The following is a 19,994-nucleotide window of genomic DNA, read 5'->3' on the forward strand; positions in this document are numbered from 1 at the left end:
TCTCGCGTCACTGTGAGTTCAGACGGGATTGTGGGACAGTTGCACGTTAAAGCGGAGCTCATTTGTTTCGGACCAAACACATCATGTCCCCCAACCAGTCAACATTAAACAGGACATCTTACAGGAAAACATCAGGAAGGACTAAATATTTCACGTCCCATAAGACATTTTAAGTCACAAACCAAGCTTCAATTTCCCTTTTAGGGCAGCAGGTGTCAGTGATTTAATATCCCTGAATAACGTTTTCAAAACACAGTCCTGATTAGAAAACATTTGAAGCACTTTGACTTTTTGAAGTTTTTATTTAGTTCTTATTTTTGTGTTGCTCAAGTGACCAAAGCAATATAAATACAAGCAGACTTCACTGTTGTTGTTTATTTATACTGCAAACCTACAGAAAGACACAAGAAAGGTAAATAGATTTAAATGCACATTTATTAAAATAGCGAAGGGAGGCAGAATGCTTTGGGTTGTGGGTTGTACGATGAAGAAGTAGAAAAGAATGGCATTAAGGATTATAATGACATTATAAATGGAAATGATGGGACACTAATTGGACATTTTGACTCCATATATCTTTGTGACAGGTGAAATTTTTCACTGAACGCAGAAGTTTTTAAAACGATGTTGATTCAAAACTCAGAGATTCATAGTTTTGTTTCATAAATCAACATTTTTAAAAAGTGAAACATACAAGACATGAATTAAAAATTGCAGATCATAATCAAACATTGACGGTAAAAGGTATACTTTTGGAAAAATAGGGAAGAATTAGAAAAACTTTTTTTTTTGGGGGGAGGGGGGGTCGTCCTCTTTAAAAGTGACTTTTTAATCTTAACAACTTTACCTGTTAGAATAAAATTTAGGTCGGTTTGTTTTTTCTAAGATGCGGGATGTCTTTGGATGTTTTATTTCGTAGATTTTTTTTTTTTTTTTGCATGTTTGAGCTTCCATAGATGGTCTCCCAATAAAAAAAAAAAAAAAAAAAAAAAAAAAACAGAGACCATGTCCTCACCTGTAGTCCGGTCTGACACGTGTGTGTGAGGACGGATGTCCCTGCAGGACTCAGTCTGTCAGTGCGCCTGAGGAGCTGACAGGAGATCTGCTGGGGAAAATCTGCCATATGTGGGCTGCAGCACAAACGAGATGAAGTTCGCAGCAGATGTGACGACCTGGAGGATTGTGGGAGAAGAGCCACGTGATTAAAGCCGGAGAAAGTGGCGCTCCTGTTTTCGGTGAGGAGTCGAGGACGGAGCGCCTTTTCCCCCTCAGGTAGGATGCTGTTGGGTTATTGGAGTCGCCACATTTGGGAGGATGAGGAGGAGAAATAAATACTATCCAGGAAAACAAACTGACAAAGTGTTTGTGCAGAGCTTTTGTGTTTTTGTTTTGTGATGGCGTCGAGCAGCGCTCCTGATGAATGAGCTCAGTTTTTTTTTATTTATTTTTTTTTTTAATTCCTGTAGAGGAATAAGATGAAGGCAGGTGGAGGGAGGATCACCTGTGGAGCAGATGTGCTCAGTTCACCCCACAGATTCAGTGTGTCAGTGTAAATGCCTCCTTTTGTCATGTTTTTATTGGAGTTCTTTGAATAACAACATTGCATTCTTGAGATGCAGCCTTCATCCTGTCCATTGTCTTCGAAGGGTGTGTGACCTCAGACGCCTCAGAAATACTTTGAGTGTTTTCATCAACACAAACAGAAGTTGAAACTTTTACGGCTCTTCTCTGATGGGTTGTGTTTATGGGGCAGAATTGGAGCTGTTTAATGCTGAATGAAGCCCATTTCTGTCTGCCTCTGTAGCCACCGGGGGCCTGCTGTTGCTGAGATTGCATGCCAAGTGCCTGATGAATTTAGGTGGTGCACATTTGCACTAGTTGCTCCTAGTTGGTCATTTCATTCATAAATTATGGAAAAGTTAAAAAAACAAAAACTTAAAATTCTCAGCACAGCTTTGGCTTCAAGCATTTTCACTTTCAAAAAGAGACAAATTTGTTAGCTTTCTTTTGTGTTTTCTTTCGTCTGACTATCCAACCACAGCTAGAAAGTGATTAGCACATCCTATTTTCTGAAAAGAGAGGAAATGGCTCGTCTGGGAATATTGAACCGGCATCCCCAAACTCAAGGAAGTTAGCTGTCCTGACTGTGGAGCAGTCTGGTACATTTTCTTTTCTCACTTCTGTTTTCCTACAGACCAATAAAAAAAAAAAGCACAATATTACATATCAGTGATCTTTAGAGGACAGACCCCCCCCCCCCTTCCTGTTCCCAGCCTCGTGCTAAGCTAAAGCCTGTTTCATCAGTCGTATCTGTTAAAAACTGCGGTGGGGGGTTAGCTGGTGTAACTGCGTCCTGATGATGATGATGATGATGATGAACATACATTGAATCGCTCAGTACCTCCATACAGTATCTCTCCTGGTTGCCTAGTAACTTAATTTAGATCCGTTCGCAGTCAGTCAGTCAGTCAGGAAGCAGATTTTTCTTGAACATCATGTGAGAGAGAAAGCTGTTTTCCTCCTTTTGAGGACGGCGAGATCGAGCAGCATCACGTCACCTTCTGTGCGTCTTTCAAGTTAATTTAATCTTAAATCGGACCTGAATGCAAACTGTGTTGTTTGAATAAATCTTTGTGCGCCTCATTTGAATGTTTGTTAAATTCAGGCGGCTTTGTGCTGAAAACTGTGAACTCTGGTGAAATGAATAATGCTCCCAGATTAGACTCTGGGGAGCGACTTTGGTGAGCAGCGCAGAGATGAGCTGTCTGATTTCCTGCTTAACACAACTGTTGTTTCCTTTGAGGATTACTCAACGCTTAATAATAATTTCGTTTAATGGATTCAGTTTTACACAGGCGAACATGCTGCTGCTCCGCTGTCCTGGAAGACTGCACGCCTGCTTTGGAGGGCTTCGTAAATACCCAAAGTAATGACTAGAATGTGAACAACTTCAGGGTTTGGTGCCACTTCTCATTACTGTCATCAGTGACTTGCTAAAACACACATCTCTTCATTCTCTCCTCATTTTTCAGTTTCGGCACTTGTCAGCTGACGGCAGTGTAAATGTACAACATGTGTCGCCCCCCCCTTCCCTGCGGGAGCAGCAAAACCACGGAGGTAATATAAACACAATGGGCTTATCAGAGCATCAGCTGGCTGTTCTTAGCCAGTTTCCATTTCACTTTCCAAACCGTCGAGCTGTCGTGTTGTAGATGAAATGCACAGTATGTTTTTTTTTTTTTTTTTTTTTTGTTCCCCCAGTTATAATCTTACAGATTCATCTTTTTGTAGCTGACTGACTTTAAGTGCAGTGTGTTGTTATCATGTTAACTTTGCTACAAACCTCTGACATATCTTATCTGGGTTCCTCTACGGTTTTCATTTAACATAATTGAAGGTCCAACCGGCTGTATTTTATTTGTTTTTTCCCCAATCTGGCTCAGACGATTCATGTACAGCGCTGCTTCACTGTACTTGTGTTTGCTGTATGGAAGATAATATTAATATACCGTATTTAATGTATTTATGTGCCCTAAAACTGATCATAATGCAGCACATGGTGCTTTTTGCCCACTGTGACTCTGACAGCGAGGAAAATGTGGACAGTGGAGTGACAACTTGTCAAACCGACAAGTCATTGCGTGTCTTTGTTTGGAAGTTTTGCTAACAATTTTGTGACTTGCTTTCACGCTGGCAGAGGCTGTCTGGATTTCTATTGGCATTAATGTCCTCGCGCCGTTTAACTTTAATGAAAGCCACAGTTGGGTTAACGCGGCTCAATGACATCACTTCGTCTGAGTCAGAGAGAAACTTGAGAATGATTTTTAGAAAATAAGCAAAATAATGACTGACAAATGAAAAGATGACTGAAACTATTTAAATCATTTGGATTTGTTTGAACAAAGCAGATTCATGATGCATTATGACAATTTGAAATAATTATGAATAAACTTGTTTTGACAGATAGACGTTAGTGATTATACTTAAAAATGGAAAGGTCTTTTCACATTAATCTCTCATAATATTAGGAAATAAAACTCATTAATGTTTCCTTCTTTCCATGGACACATTTAAAATTTTCTCCAGGATAACTAACATATTTGATATGTACCAGAGAAAAGCTTAACGTTTCAGAAGCTACAGGCACAGTGTTTTTTTGTTTTTTTTTAACTTGTAGAGGATGATTGGACAGCTTGAGGCTCAGTTTTGCCGCCTCTGCACATTCAAAAGGTTGTTCTCAATTGGAAGCTGGTCCGAATTAATGAGGCATTTACTCACCGAGTGGACGTTCGTGGAAAAGAACAGCGACGACAGAAGTCTGCGGTTAGCCAATGAGAACCAGCCGAGAGCCAAATTAAACTTTATTTCTCACAGCCATGCTGATTCTGCCTCCGCAGCCAGGACTTCAGCCACTGCTTTCCTTTCTTGTAATTATAACAAAAGAAAAAGATTTTAAATGATTAAAACATATTTAGATCATTTATTGGTGCAAAACAAAGCACAGCTGATGAGCGACTTCCTTGTTTTGCATTGAAGCGGCCCCTGAACTGATATTTTCCAGGAGAAGCTCAAAGTGTATGATCTTTACTGAACGTGCGCTTGATTTAAAATATCAAGTCAGGTAAATCCGTCCGCACGTCTCTGGCCTCTGTTTCTTTAAGATCAGAGTTGAGACGAGTTGAAAATCCTCCCGCGGATCAATCACCTGAAAAACCAAAGCTGGAGGTGTAGCTCTGCCCCGCGACTGAACCTTGACCCCAGGTAACCCCTCCCACCTGTCAACTTTGGAATCAGACAGAAAAGCCACAAGAGTCCTCCCCCCTCTGCTCTCCCTCTCCCTCTATCTTTCCTGGGCATGTCTTTACATGCCGAGAAACACCAGGGGAGGGAGGAGACAAAAAAAAAAAAAAAAAAAAAAACAAGAAAAACCGGAGAGCATGAGAGACAGAGACACAGTATGGTGGAGGGAGGTGTGAGGCATGAGCAGAGGGCTGGAAGGAGCGTGAGAAAGGGAAAGAGAATTTTTATGGTTGAAGCTGCAGTTTGATATCGATGCTCGAAATCAACTGAGGGGGAAGGAGGGAAGTCTGTGGCTGTAAGTGGACGGCAGACGACGACTCAGAGGGGGTGGGGTGAGGTACAGTGTGATTATATTTGTGAAACATGCTGTCACTTCCTCTCTTCATTCATTTCCTCTCCCTCTGTCTGATTTCTTTTCTTCTGCTTCTAATTTATTTATTTTTTTGTATTTTTTTTTCCCAGAGAACTGCTCCACTATCTCCAGCTCAGGCATGATGAGCGGTGGTAACCATGGATCCTCTTCCTTGCATTTGGGTTTCAAACCCAGCAGCACAAAGATGAGGAGGTGAACCATTAGCTGACTTGACCTTTCTTCGGCTCCTCCTACTCTTAGTGGTGCACATCAAGACCTGCAGAGGAAGGACGGAAACTAATAATAATCTGATGTCAGCCTGATGCAACACTTGCAGGAGCTGCCGGTGTGATAAAATAACCCAGGCATTGCCCAGAGCTGTCACCGGCTGCAGCTCAGCCTTAAAGTTAGCTGAGAGGAGCATGGGACGTGGAGTTTGGAGCAGCGAGTCGTCCCCTGGATGTCAGACAGCCAGGAGCAAATGAGCAGCAGTGGATTTGGCAGCAGCTCTAGCTTGCTCCGGGGCCGGCAGTTCTACTGCCGGGGATGGGCCCTGGACAAGCTGCGGCGCTGCCTGGACGCCCGCTCCGTGCCGGGACAACCGCCGGGGCTGCTGGTGATGGGGGGTCCCGGCGCCGGGAAGACCGCCCTGTGCACCGAGGTGGTGTGGCCCACCTCGAAGGCAGGCGTGGCGGCCGGGCTCGCACCACGCTGCCTGGCCTACCACTTCTGCCAGAGGGAGGACCAGAGGAGCACGGTGCCGTGGAGGTTCGTCCTGGGCTTGGTGGAGCAGCTGAGGGCTTCGCCTCATCTCTCCCCGGGGTACAAAGAGATCATCAGCAGGCCGACTGTGTCCTCCGCACTGGAGCCTCTCGCCTGTCAGAGAGACCCTGACGACACCTTCAGGAGGTTTGTGTCACATAATTGCATTTGCATTCTTTTCATTTTGAAAGTTTTTGGATGTCACGGCGCTATCTTCCTTTTATGTGACAGTCACACGCTTTTGAACTGAGGGGCTCTTTTTACTCAACCAGATTGAAGGGAAGTTTCAAGGTTGTCAAATGAGTGGGGGCGGAAAAGTTGCCGAAAGGTAACAAGCATGGAGCCTTTCCAGGCGCCCGGCGTGTGTGTGCATGTTGGAGAGCGTGGCTCATTCCCAGCTCAACCCAAAGAACTTTATGTGGGGCATCACAAACTGTTGATGGGAGAAGGAAAGGAAGAGGGCCAAAAACAAAAGCAGCTTATCAGCTCCAAACATCAGCGTGGTGAAAACCTGTACCACAGGTTTCTTGTTTTACTAAAGGTCAGTTTCAATACGTGGTTGTTGTCACCAAAAGCATCTGCTGCAGTGATAAGCTCTTGTTTATGGTGATGTCGTCTGGTCTGTTGTTGGAAATGCTGATTTATTTTTTTTTATCAGTGACAAACAGATTTCACATTTTGTGTTTTAACCTGACGATCTCGACATGAATCCTATCAGATGGATTTGTAGCCCATCGCTCTGTCGTCCACCAGAAATGCCTCACTAGCTCAAAAATCTAGATATTTCAATTTCTGCACAGTAAAAAAACACTGTGACACAATCCAAATTATCAGCGGATTAAATTATTTAAGCCTTGATAGGCACTTTAGTTTTTGCCACCTTACTCACTGTATATTCAGACACATTTGTGTTGCACATGTCAAACACTAAGGCATCAACATGATGTAAAAATGGAAATAGTTTCATCATAAAGTGATAAATAATAGATTTAGCTTCGGTGGCTGAAACATCTTCCTGAGGCTTGTGGGAAAAAGATCCATGAAAGTTTTAAAGCTGCACCTATTATTTTCTCTAAGCAGAAGTGATTTCTCTTTATGTGTTTAAACTGTCAACAAGAAGTAGCTCAGAGCCTGTAAATGTAAAATCATGAGTCAAAGAAGAGAAACCGGGACAGTCGCAGGAAAAAGACGGCAGCGGCCATTGTTCCTCGCCTTATATTTATTTCTCTTCTCATAATGTGGCCCATTCACACAACACACAATGGGCCTCCAGTGTGAATGAATACTACAGTGTTATTTACGACACAACATCCTTTCAGAGAAGGGGGGTAAAAAAAAGAACAAAGTGGTAAAAAAGGAAAAATGCCTCCAGTACCCTGGTGACCATCGCAGCACCAGTCAGCGAGGTCACTCTGCTCTCCGGGCCCTTTTTTCACTCGGCTTAGGGTTCTGGTGTGTTTACTCTGCGAAGAGTCGGAGCCCTTTAGCTCTCCCCGGTGTGTTTGCTCTCCTCTGGTGTGAAGCACCGAGCTGGATTCCACATCCCCCCTCCGTCTGGCTCTGGGCCAGAGGCTGTTTGTGTTTGGAGCTCCTGTGAGAGAAAGTGGCTGCGGGCAAAAAAAAACGCCACCATGTGAGCGCGGTGGCTGACAAACTGATGAAATGTGGGCCTGAATTGGCGGTGAAAGTGCCGGCATTGGATGTGTGTGTGTGTGTGTCGGACCAGCTGGCAGCTCGGTGTAGTCAGAAAGTCTGTAGCTCTTTGCTGAACTTTGATGTGCTGCTCCTCCCTCTGCCTGGAGCCTCCTGCACTTCGATTGAAAGCTTTAAAAAAAGCCTCTGATGCTAATTGATGATTTGGATATAAATTTTTGTTTCAGGTCATTCTGATGGTTTAGTTTGTTTTTATTTGAAAAAAAAAAAAGAAATAAACACATTGTTCCAATTTAATCCTGGTCAGGTTTATGCTCACAGCGGATTATTTGAAATCACAGGTGGCTAATCGAGATGGCGGGAGCCGCCATGACATCACCTGCATGTTTCAGGAAAGTGATGCCACCTCGACAGAGCTTGGCCCCCGATAAAGGCCAGCTCAAGGCTTACACAGCTGATGCCCGCTAATAAAACAAACTCACCTGAAAAAAACAGGAGCACCGTCTCACTGCCAACAATCAGCAGCTTCTCCAAAATCTGCACGCCCAACGCTACAAACATGGCTGGGAGGTCACATTCAGTGGTTTGAATTAACTCACTCACCTTGGCCACGACCTCAATCGTAACTTTTAAGGTTTAATAACATTTAAACTGGGAAGTTGAATAGAAATTCACCCCCCTCACGCCCGCAAGCTGTTTACCTCAAACTCAGCGAGCGGAGAAGTCCTGAGTCATGTGGACTGACAGGTCTCTCATTCACCGAGCGTTTGTGGTCGCGCTTCACCGCAGTGAGCCTTCGCTGGGGTCACAAAGCTCGTAAGAAAATGACTGATTAGGAGCATTTCTGTGGCGTAAACAGCAGGAGCAAACAGGATGAAAAAGAGGCAGCGCGTGTGGAAGTGCGAGGATAGTTGTTGTGTGGGTGCTGAACTCAGCTGACTTTTTAATGAGAGATTTCAGAATCACAGGGAGGAGGACACAAAAACAATAAGCTGCTTCTCAGTGTTGTGACACATGAGGGGAAAATCTGACCTGCCACCATGTACACACGAACATATTCAACTGATGGTACTCTCCACGGTTAACAGTCAGCAGACGGACGAAATGTGGAGACGGCGTTTGAATTCATGCTAAACGTCCTGCAGCTCGCCCACTTCGCTTTCACGCCACAAACTTTTGGAGGGAGTAGTCTTCACTTTGCTTTTGAGTGGGAGAAAATGTCCAGAGTGACCACACTCACCCTCTCCAGAGGCCTGAGAGAAAGTCAGGAAGCCAGCGAAGTGATTTAAGTAACACGACCGCAGAAAGGCAGCATCCAAATTATTTAACCGTCTACAGTCAAAGCGGAGCGGAGAGGGGCGGGGCGTGGCGGGGTGAGGTCACGCTCAGACTACAGCGGGCTGAAAGTCATAAGCAGAGATAAAAGGTTCATTACACTTCCTCCTGCACTCCTGCTTTAATCAGATGACACACAAAGGAATGATAAACTTGTCGTAATCTACATGCCGCTATCACTCCGAGCACGGTCGCATTTTACTTTTGATTACAGGATATCCTCAGTGATATAAAAGTCAAGGCTACCGTGCAGTGACGTTAAAGAGATGATTCACACACATTAAGGCTTGGTCTGTAGATAAAAGTTACAGACAGGCTCATTCATGTGTTCATATATAAGACAAAACATTTTTTGGCAGTCGATCGTGACACCTTTGGAGCTGGGAATGTGCGATCTGACCCAGGTGTGAGACGACTGCCAGAGTCAGTCAGTTTTCTTTGCAGTAGAAATTTGGCTGCCTTGCTGAAAAGATTTCCTCAACTTAGATCATAAAGATTCAGATTCTTCCTGACATATGCTAACCCTGAGCAGACGTCTCCTGTAGGCAGTTAATTCATGCACATGTTTTACATTCATACTTCTCATAAGTGACACTCGTTAAAATGTCCATTATTTGAGGAAAATGTATTCATTTATTTCCCGGAGGAGCAACTGAAGTGTTTCAGGACGTGGCTCATGTTATCACTGGGAAGTGCTCGCTTTGAAGCATCGGCGTGAGTGACTCATTTCTGCGCCCTCTCTCCCCACGCATATGTTAATCCTGCAGCTGATATTTTACTGTCAACCTCAACACTCTCACTTTAAAAACTCAGCTGTCTGTTTAGCCTCACAGGACTCCGTTTGGTCGATTTGCCAAGCTTCTGCATTGGCCATAGTAAACTGAAATTGTCATGCAGCAGCTCTGTTTGCAGCGTGGACCACCTCTTGCCTGTGTTTCATAAACAGTTTCCTGTTTCCGTCCTGGCGGCAGCATATTTTGCAAACACATCACTCCATGTGCTTCAACGCTGTCATTTTCAGGCTGAAAAGTTTTTTGTTGCTTTGTTGTTGTTTTTTTTTTTTATTCTTTTTAAATTTTGGTTCCTAAAGAAAACTGACCAGACCTTCTGGTCATTGATAAATACAGACATTTGCTGTAATAACAACTTGCACACACAAACGCACACTGCTGCTGACTTGAGTTAAGTCTTTGTGTGACCCTTTTATAACAGGCTGCTGTCGGAGGTTAATGGCTGTTTGTCACCTTCACAATAAGACCCCTGTAGCTGTGTTAGCTCTGAACAAATCTCTGTAAAGTACAAAAACAGAATTAAGCAGAACTTTAAAATATGTTGACTTTGTGGTTGTTAAACTACAATAACATTATAGTTGGTAAAACTTACATTTTTTTTGTTGCTTCTCAGGCTTATTTTTACTTCCATCTGGAGCCATCTGGAGCATGATATTTATTCTTAAATGCCCTGGTTTCCCTCATGCAACTTTCACTTTCATTATTAAGTTTTTATTCTCCAGCAGCTCTGTTCCTCATTTCATTCTCCTCACATAAACCTGCCTCAGGTCTAAAGTCTAGATTGTGGAGTAAGAGATCAAATCCCCCTCCTCAAAAAAACAAAAAAAAAAAAACAAACCCCTTTGCTGTCACTGTGTGTGTTGTATATAACTGTAATTGTTTAAAGGTCTGTGAACTATTGCTGGCAACACTAAACCTTACATGAAAACTTGAATCCAAGTTGGAGAATGTTTGAGCAGGAAGCTGTAAGGGTCAGGATATTATTTGAGCCAGCAGCAGAGATATAAACGTACGTCAGGAGTGTGTGTTTATCGTGCCCGGGGTGGAGCAGGAAAGCTGCCACGAACCTGAGTCACCTTCGGATCACAGCAGGGTGTGTGTGTGCTGACTGTGCTCTTTGAAGGACACTTACACTGTAATTTAGGCTCAATTATTTTACAGTTTTACAATGTGTAGCGGTGTTTAATCACAGCAGTGTTTTCAGCTAATCGTTGCAGTGTTTCAGAGTTAAAACAGTTGAATAGAGAGCAGCATCTGGGTTTTCATTTCGAAGGAACAGATGGAAAGACGTCGCTCACTTCAGTGTGAGATTTTTAGTGCTTCGTCTCGATCTTGATGTGATTCCTTTGGAGCAGACACATCAAGTTGTTTTTTTTTTTTTGTTTGTTGTTTCGATTTGACTGGGAGTGCAAAATCCTGAGAGCCGAGGTGACAGTGAAATGTGTGAAATTAAAAAAAGAAAGAAAGAAAAATTCAATAAAACCTTTCCCCACAGTGGAACTGAAAGCGCCTCGAGTCATTGCAAAATAGCTGCCTGCATACTGATGCAAGTTATTTTATTTAATCTCGCTGACTTATTATGGAAAAAATTGATCTGATGTGTTGTGATCTGTGATGTAACTACACTGCAGTCAACATTGTTGCTGGCTTCAAGGTCCTCGTCCGCCCACCACTCCCGTTTTTGATCGTTGTCTCTTCTTTTGTGCGTCTGTCTCTGTTTCCGTCTCAGAGCAGTGTTGGGACCCCTGTTAGACCTCCCCCCTCCTGCCCAGACTCTAATGCTGGTGGTGGACTCGCTGGATGTGGATCATGGGGCGTCTGCAGGAGGTGAAAAGAGCAGCTCCGTGGCGGAGCTCCTGGCCACCAACCAACACCTGCTGCCCGGCTGGCTGCTGCTGGTCTGCTCCGTCCACCGAAACAACAAGGCGGTCTGCAAGATGTTCTCAGGTACGAAGGAAGGGTGACCTGCCAGCGAGTTTCTAAAAGAGATTTGGTGAAATTCGAACCTTCATGGACCTGTCAACACTGAGAAATAATTATCTTTAGCCAAAGTCTTCATATTGTTTTCAGTTCCCTGATCATTTGAAAAATGTCCATGATAGCACGCAAAGACATGAAGTCAGTTTGCAAGACCGGAGATTTTTTTATTTTATTTTTTTTTGATAATCAATTAACAGCATATTGTCATCCCCCTAATCATATAATCTGTATTCACAGCCATGACTTAATTACGATAACAAAATGAATATTGTCGGCTTAGCGTGTGCATTAAGTCCACATCTAGTGGCCGTGTAAGTGCGGAATAGGAAATAAAAGGCATTGCTGGTCTCTTGGCTGCTGAGATTGAAATGGCTCGATTGGGAAGAATCTCAGCCAAGATTTTTATGTAACTATTACAAAAGAGATCTTTGACTGTAGCTTTTGTTTAAAGTTGGCACCATTTTGAGTGTTTTGGTTGTATGTTCCTATCTTCATTTTATTAGCAAATGATAAATGAAGGAGGGAGGTGGTGTTTTGTAGCAGCGGAACCTGCTGACCAACTCAAAAATAAAGTAGGACAAGCAGCTGTGATTTCTATTCAAAATTAAAAGTTCTGTTTTGTTTTTAACTCTGTCAATAAAAATGTAAGAAGGACGTGCTGTGTTATCTGCACAGCTGCAGAGAGGCGGGACGGGCAGGGAGAGGAAGTAAGGAGAGAGCAAATAAGAAAGTGTCTTTACATCAGTTCATCAGTTTCCATCTGCTCCATATGTTTGATTGATTGCCTGTCCCAGTCAGTGAAAAACCTGAATCGTCTCTTTCTGCGTTGCAGGTTTTCGAAAGCTTTGTCTGGACGATCTGCGGAAGCCTCCTCCAGTCCACGATGTGCAGCAGTACATCCTCTGCCGGCTCGACGAGGAAGCGTCGCTTCGCCGCCAGCTCACCCCGGACACGGCTGACATGCTGAATTTACTGCACATCAAGAGCGGCGGCTGCGTTCTCTTCCTCGAGCGGGTGCTGGATGGCGTGGCGGCTGCACTGGTAGGTCTGCGGGAGATCCGGGACATCCCCGGGACTCTCAACGGCCTCTACCTGTGGCTATGCCAAAGACTGTTTCCAAGGGGCCTCTTCACTTACATCCGGCCCCTGCTTAACGTGCTTTTAGCTGCCCCGAGGCCCCTGACGCCCCGGCAGCTCTTTGCGGCGGTCTGGACTCATGATACGCTGATCAGCCTCCAGGACTTTCAGAACAAGCTCCGAACTCTCTCTCCGCTCCTGATCGATGGCCCCGGGGGAACCAAACTGCTTTTTCATGCCAGCTTTGCTGAGTGGCTGATGGACGTCAAGTATTGCACACAGAAGTACCTGTGTAGCAAAATAGAAGGTCACAGCATGCTCGCCATGGCTTTGACTGTGCAAGGACCCAACTTGGACATTGAGGACATTTGCCAGCTGGCCACACATCTGGTTTGTTCTGGCCACCATAAAGATAACCCTTCATTACTGGCTCTGTGGATGCTGTGGGCAGGCGTGCCGGCACTTAGTCCGAACTGCAGCCCGGCCCTCACCACATCCTTGAGCCAGCCTCCAGTTCTGGTCAGTCAGGAAGTCCTTCAGCTGTTAATGAGGACTGGGCTTGTTCCAGCAGCCTGCTTCTCAGATGAAGACCAAAGTGTTGGAGTGCATTGTATTGTTGAAGAGGAAGCTGATTTACGGCCAGCCTTTGAAAGGGAGGTGTCCGTAAAGAAGATGCTCGACAGCGGAGTATCTGTAAATCAGCTCCGTTCTACAGATGGTCAGACCTTGCTCACCAGTGCAGCCCACGAGGGTTCTTCAAATGTAGTTGAACTTCTCCTGGCGCATGGATCTGATCCGCTGATCAGTGACCATCAGGGTCAAACCCCGCTGTCTTTGGCTTCCAGGCAGGGTCACGTCAAAGTGCTGTCTGTGCTCCTGCACTGGGCCAAGAGCCAAGCGCCAGAGACTGCGGTAGAGATGATGGAGCACATTGACAATGAAGGCTGGACGGCGTTGCGTTCTGCAGCTTGGGGAGGCCACGGGGAGGCCGTTCAGCTTCTTCTGGATGCAGGAGCAGATGTGGATGGATGTGATGGTGAGGGGCGGACTGCTCTCAGAGCTGCTGCATGGGGCGGTCATGAGGCGATTGTCCTGACCCTGCTTGACTACGGGGCACGTGTTGACAAAGCCGACAGCAAGGGACGCACGCCTCTCATTGCTGCTGCCTATATGGGACATCACGAGGCTGTGGAGATATTGCTGGACCACAACGCACAAGTTGACTTGGCTGATGGGGACGGACGCACTGCTCTGTCGGTCACGGCCCTCTGTGTCCCCACAGCAGCAGGGGTCAAAGGTTATGGGGAGGTAGCAAGTCTTCTACTGGATCGTGGAGCCGATCCAGGGCACAGAGACCACGATGGCATGACTCCACTGCTTCTTGCGGCCTATGAGGGCCATGACGAGGTAGTCGAGCTTTTGCTAGAAGCCGGTGCTGATGTAGACGAGACTGCCGGACCGGATGGTAGCGCCCCCGCCGCAGCAGCTGTTACCCCCCTGCTGGCAGCTGCAGCGATGGGCCACATGAGGACAGTGTCTCGTCTTCTTTTCTGGGGAGCGGCTGTGGATGCCATTGATTGTGAGGGCAGAACGGCGCTCTGCCTGGCAGCAGCAAGAGGCAGCATCGAGGTCGTCCGTGCTCTGTTGGACCGAGGACTGGACGAGAACCATAAGGATGACCTTGGCTGGACTCCGTTGCATGCTGCTGCTTGTGAAGGACATCGGGCTGTCTGTGCTGCTTTGACAGAACGAGGAAGCATGGCACGTGTTGGCGAGATGGACATTGAAGGACGCACCCCTCTCATACTGGCCGCCCAGGAGGGACATTGGAGCACAGTCAGGCTCTTGTTAGACAGACGGTCTCCCATTGACCACAGGGCCTACGATGGACATTCTGCCTTGAGTGCCACCCTCCTGGAAGGCCACGCTGAGGTGGCAGAGCTGCTCATGAGGCGAGGGGCTGACACTGATGTCCGGGACGCAGAGGGAAGACCTCTGCTCTACCTCTTGGTGTTAGAGGGTAACCTCGAGATGGCTACTCTCCTAATAGAGAAAGGCGGGGTTCCCCTTGAGTCCCGGGACTCTGAAGGTCGTACGGCACTCCATGTGGCTTCCTGGCAAGGAAGTGTAGAGATGGTAGACCTACTTTTAAAGCATGGAGCTAATCGTAACGCACAGGATGCAGAAGGGAGACCCCCAATGCATTCGGTGGCTTGGACTGGACATACTGAAGTAGGTCATCGGCTCTTAGAGGCCAGCGGTGTCAACATCGACCTGGCTTGCCACCAAGGGGCAACAGCCTTGAGCATAGCTGCTCAGGAGGGACACGCTAATATTGTTGCAATGCTTTTGGAAAGAGGTGCAAATCCCCATCACATGGACAAATACGGTCGTAGTCCTGTCAAAGTGGCTGGAAAACACAGACACTTTGACATCGTCAGGCTCCTGGAGAGCTTCGGAGCCAAGCCATACCTGGGCCCACTGCCAAACTCTAGTGCTGTCCACCTTGCAAAAGCCAACAAGATGCTCTCCTCAGAAGTATCACAGAGTAACGGAGGTGAAGTCGCAGCCGGAACCTCTTCCTCTTCAGTATCTTCTCCTGGCTCCACTGCAGAACGGTTCCACTCCATGCAGAGCTCCCAGACCTCATCTACCTGCCACTCACTGGCCACAGTGCAGACGGTGCCCGCTGACAGTCTCAGCTTTATCCAGCAGATCCAACAACACTCGCTGCCCCGCAGCCGTAGCCGTCCCTCCACCCTTCCACCGCCGGGGAGCTCGGGCACGGGCAGCGCCCATGGAAGCGTTCGGCGGTATCCCAAAGGCACCCCTCCCCCCACCGTTTGCACAGTCACTGCTATGGTGCACAACTGCGAGCTGCCTCAGAAGAGCTTATCACCTGGACTTGATTGTCACAATAAAATGATCCAGCAAAATTCCCAATTAATAAAAACAGAAAGGACTCATTATGCTGCTGGTAAATGGCACTCAGTCATGGCTTCCCTGGGCATCATGCCAGGGCAAGATGGTCCTGCAGTAGGTGCTAAAAACAGAGAGAGCCCCCCTCTGGGCTACCCATATAGACTGCAGAGCCCACTTCAAGGGGAAGCTTGGGAATCTCTACCCCAGAAAAACATTTTGTCACCTGCTTGCTACAGTTTTAGCCCACTCCCACACTGCAGTGCCTTGCCGGAAGATGTAATGGTCACAATGACAACCACAGACCCACAACTCAATCTGAAACAGGCCATCAAACTTCAGTTTGAGGGTCCCACCAGTGCCGCCTTATACAAGAGAGAGACACCTCTGTGACTGGTGCTCCAGTAAGAGCTTAAAACAAACTGTCGCTACACCGTCTTCACAGACCTACTTGTCTAAAATGGTTAGTTCATTAACAGCAGGTTTTCAGTCATTTAGAGTTGTTTATCACGCTAAAATAGTCCGATTGTAGCATCTCAAATGTGAGGATATGCTCCTTTTCTGTTTTCTATCACTTATAAAATAATACATTAGGTTTTCATTATTTAGATGACCGACCAGGTTATTTAGTGGTATCAGTAGTAAAGAAGATAATCTCTGGTGCAATACAGTGCCAGAATCAACTAAAATTTGTTGGACATTTTTTGTAGTTCAAGCAAAAGGCAGTTTTCACCGTGTACAAAACAATTTCTTGGTTCAGATGAAAAGCAAAATGATGTTTCTCCACACACCCCCCCCCCCTTTAGAAGGCCAGAGGAAGAAAAAAACTAAATAACATTAAAGTTTCTTACCTTTTTCGAAGTCTGATTTTGGTTGTTTTTGTGTTTTGTGTTTGTTTTTTTTTTTTCCTTTCATTTTGTGTGTGTGTTGAGCAGGGCTCTCACAGACGAGCACAATTTCATTTGATAATTGTTAGTTTTCAACTTTGACCTTTTCATATCGTACTCGTAATCATAATTTTTATTTTTAACAAAACGTCTTTTTCCTTATGGGACTGAATCTTCAGTTGTTCGTAGGTTAACATGGCTTTATCTGCTGTACACTGAAAGACGTACACTCAATGCAAAAGTGTCTTTGTTGGGTTGTGTTTTAAATTATTTTTTCCAATTAAGGATCCCTTTTTGAAACCGTAAACAACCTTATTTAAGAGCTTTACGCTTGTGGCCTTGATCTTTATGGAAGCTTTTTATATTTACTATAAACTGGCCTACATCCCCCACAACCAAACCAACAGTTTGCATAAACGCCTGACCCAGGCGGGGGGTTTATGATGCCAACTACAAAGGACAGCCAAGTTTACTGAGCTAACAGTGTGTCTGTCGACAAGCAGGAAGCGTCATTAAAAATGTACCATAAAAACCGACGGTGGATGTGGGAGGGATGGATGCAATTCCAAACTTGTACGCGGCCTCCAGAACTGTTGTCGTCTTTGCCATCTTTCGTTGGATTCGTGATTAATTACGTTCATCCATTAAAATGGCAGACTCTGCCATGAAATTGTCTACATCTGCTGTGTCTTCTCATTTGTGTAGTTGTATTTCATGCACTCGTGCGCCCAGATCTAAATGTCAGGCTAAGCTTCTGATGTGGCAGCATCGTGCAGAGATGAAAGTCCGGCAGCCCTCTCATGGCGCCCAGAGGGATTACAGAGCCGGGCGCTTTAAGACGGAGAGGAGCGCTCTGCACAGAGATCTGATGGTGATTAGTTGTATTTGGGAAGCCTTTTAGGTATTCTGGGCCGCGGGAATTATTTCTGAGTGTGCTTAATTGGATTGCAGATACTTGCTTGATGAATCCTTCCAGTGTGTGCAGTCTCTTTTCCTCCATATGTGTTTTGGGTTTTTTTGCACTTCAGCGTTTTTTGTTTTTTCTTAGAGACTTACTTAATTGATTTACTTCGATCTCCTGCATAAGTAACCACATGGAAGAGTTGGCAGACTCAAATGTACATATATGACCCGATAACTAAGCAGGTTAAACCTCTTATTTATAATCCTCAGCTATGAACTGTACCATATGTGATTCAATGCATTTACTGATGCAGGTTTTTTTTTTTTTTTTTTGGGCTCCTCATTCAAATCCTAAATTGCTGGCCGGTAAAATTTGAAATCTTTGTCGTTTTAATTCACATTGATTTTCATTCATTTTGAGCTGTTGTTCCTCAGGAGTGCCAGCACTTGTTAATCTTCTCTGCTGTTGGATGTGAAGAATATTTTTCTCTCCAGTGCTGCACCAAAAACCTGTTAAACTCAGTGTGGATTTTTATTTTTATTTTTTTTTTTTACTTGTTTTGTGAGAAAGCCAAATGTAGGGGAACAAAGCTAAGACAGATGTTGTGTGGGACTTGGGCTCAACTGCCAAAGAGCGCACAATTCTGTTGTGTTGTGCTTTCACTGACATACATTTCCTTTTTTCGCTGTCAGACAAATGCAGAAATGAGCTTGCACAAAGGCTCCGAGGCTCAATGACGCTATTTGTTGGACTGAATTCTTGATCATGTCTGCGGTGATTGACAGCCATTCATCTGTTTATTTTATACATATATATAAAAACAAATCTTTTAAAAGCTCAGTTTTCAGTGATGGAAGAGAATTCAGCATTTGGAGAATGTGAATTCAGATCTGAATTGAACTGAACTGGTTTGTGAAACCAGTCTGAGATGACTTTTGCCTTGTAACATTTCTTTACTGAGCATTTCTTTATGCGGACCTCCGTGAGCTTCTGCTCAGCGGTAAACCTAAGAAAAATGCTGAAAATGAATATCAGTCGAGCATAAAAACAAAGCAAGAGACAGAAAATATCTAAATTGACACTGCCTGCGTAATAAAAAGAGCTTTCAATGAAAACTAAATGTGAGCGGAGCCATTCGAAGACGGGCTGAGTATGATTATAGTCAGCAGCGACACTGACACGTTGGCATTCTGACCAACAACACATTCTTCTCAGATTACACCATCGTTGGGCCTGTACGGGTGACACGGGGCAGGTCGGGCCCTTGGATTCATGCTGCTGAAGGCAAACTCTGACCCTGCCGTCTGTGAAATCCAGACTCGGTCGTCATCGCTCCAGCTTCGTGCAGCCTGACTGGCTCATCGGAGAGTTGAATGAATTAGCAGGCGTTCAGGTATGTCTGTTCCTCATTAAGTGCCTGGTGAGTGGGGCCAGTCTGCTGACAGCTACAGCAGCCGTCGCTTTCATCTGCCCTACCTCTTCCTAATGTCTCTAACATTATCCACAGTGAAGTGCAAACACTAACCTGTTTTGGAAACGTGTGTAATATTTGCAGAAAGGATCACATGCTGAGGGCTGCTGAAAGGTAAACTCCAGGTGCACGGAGACTCTGGCACAGTTACTGGATGAAAAACAGTGATATTCTTTATTTACTTGACATCAGACGCAGACTATTACAGCTTGTTATATTGCAAAAATACTCACTTTGTGCACAATCTGGTATTGATGTTGGTGTGCTGAGCGTAGGAGCCCAATCATTTCCATAATTCTTCCTCCGGTGGATATTAAAGCAGCATCAATGGATGCACAGCATAAAAGGATCCAGCTCATATTTCTAAAAATACGCGATCGCAGACCAACATACACTTGGTTTGATAATTGTATTTAAGATGGTTTGAATGTCAGGCAGCTTGTGAGAGTGTTGTTGGTATTTTTTTTTTACATTTTCTCCAGGAGTGCTGCAGCTGTGATGAGTCACAGATGGGGGGAGAAGCCAAATGAATGTTTTCAATTTTTATTTGATTGAGTCTAATGAATGATAATGATTCTGGATGATGTTGGCAGATAAAAAAAAAAAAAACAACAACAACAAAAACCATTTCCCAGAAACATGTGGGAAGCAACTGTAAATAAAATTAGGCATGTAAAAGTTGGAAGAGAGGCCTGTTGGGGGTGGGGGGGTGGGTGGGGAGGGGGGGCCTTGACAGGAAAACTGACTGACAGACAGAGCAGCTGCCGAGGAGACAAGGAGATTCGCGGAGTGAAGAACAATGAGGAGACAGGAGAGGAAGCAGCTGATGGGAAACAGGTGGGCCTGCTGAGATGGAAACAGGAAGCTTTACTGCACGGAGAAGGAAATAAAGCTCACATTACAGAGACAAGAATGAGGACCAGGGTCAAGTGGAGGTCCAGGAAGCCGGTCCGCGAGGTACCATGAGTGTCGAGCACTTTTAGTGGACAAGGCAGGAACATCCTGAAATGTACAATTCCTGGCATGTTCATGACTCTGAGAGAAGCCACAATGATAACCTGAA

The 19,994-nt window shown here is 45.2% G+C and overlaps 1 protein-coding gene across 5 annotated transcripts; it reads left to right on the forward strand.

Moving 5' to 3' along the window:
- Positions 1 to 1,257: 1,257 nt before the first annotated feature.
- Positions 1,258 to 16,530, forward strand: ankrd50l (ankyrin repeat domain 50-like). Of its 5 annotated transcripts, XM_029530662.1 has the most exons (5): positions 1,258 to 1,272; positions 3,033 to 3,117; positions 5,263 to 6,061; positions 11,423 to 11,640; positions 12,506 to 16,530. In XM_029530662.1, the coding sequence occupies exons 3-5, from the start codon at positions 5,613 to 5,615 to the stop codon at positions 16,060 to 16,062; spliced, it is 4,224 nt and encodes a 1,407-aa protein (XP_029386522.1). In that variant the 5' UTR covers positions 1,258 to 1,272; positions 3,033 to 3,117; positions 5,263 to 5,612; the 3' UTR covers positions 16,063 to 16,530. The 5 variants fall into 5 exon arrangements, with proteins under 5 accessions (XP_029386522.1, XP_029386520.1, XP_029386521.1 ...); XM_029530660.1 differs by lacking the exons at positions 1,258 to 1,272; positions 3,033 to 3,117 and adding an exon at positions 4,972 to 5,137; XM_029530661.1 differs by lacking the exons at positions 1,258 to 1,272; positions 3,033 to 3,117 and adding an exon at positions 4,972 to 5,132.
- Positions 16,531 to 19,994: the final 3,464 nt, after the last annotated feature.

The sequence above is a fragment of the Echeneis naucrates genome, chromosome 21 (genome assembly GCF_900963305.1).
Source record: "Echeneis naucrates chromosome 21, fEcheNa1.1, whole genome shotgun sequence".
NCBI classification, from domain to species: Eukaryota; Metazoa; Chordata; class Actinopteri; order Carangiformes; family Echeneidae; genus Echeneis; species Echeneis naucrates.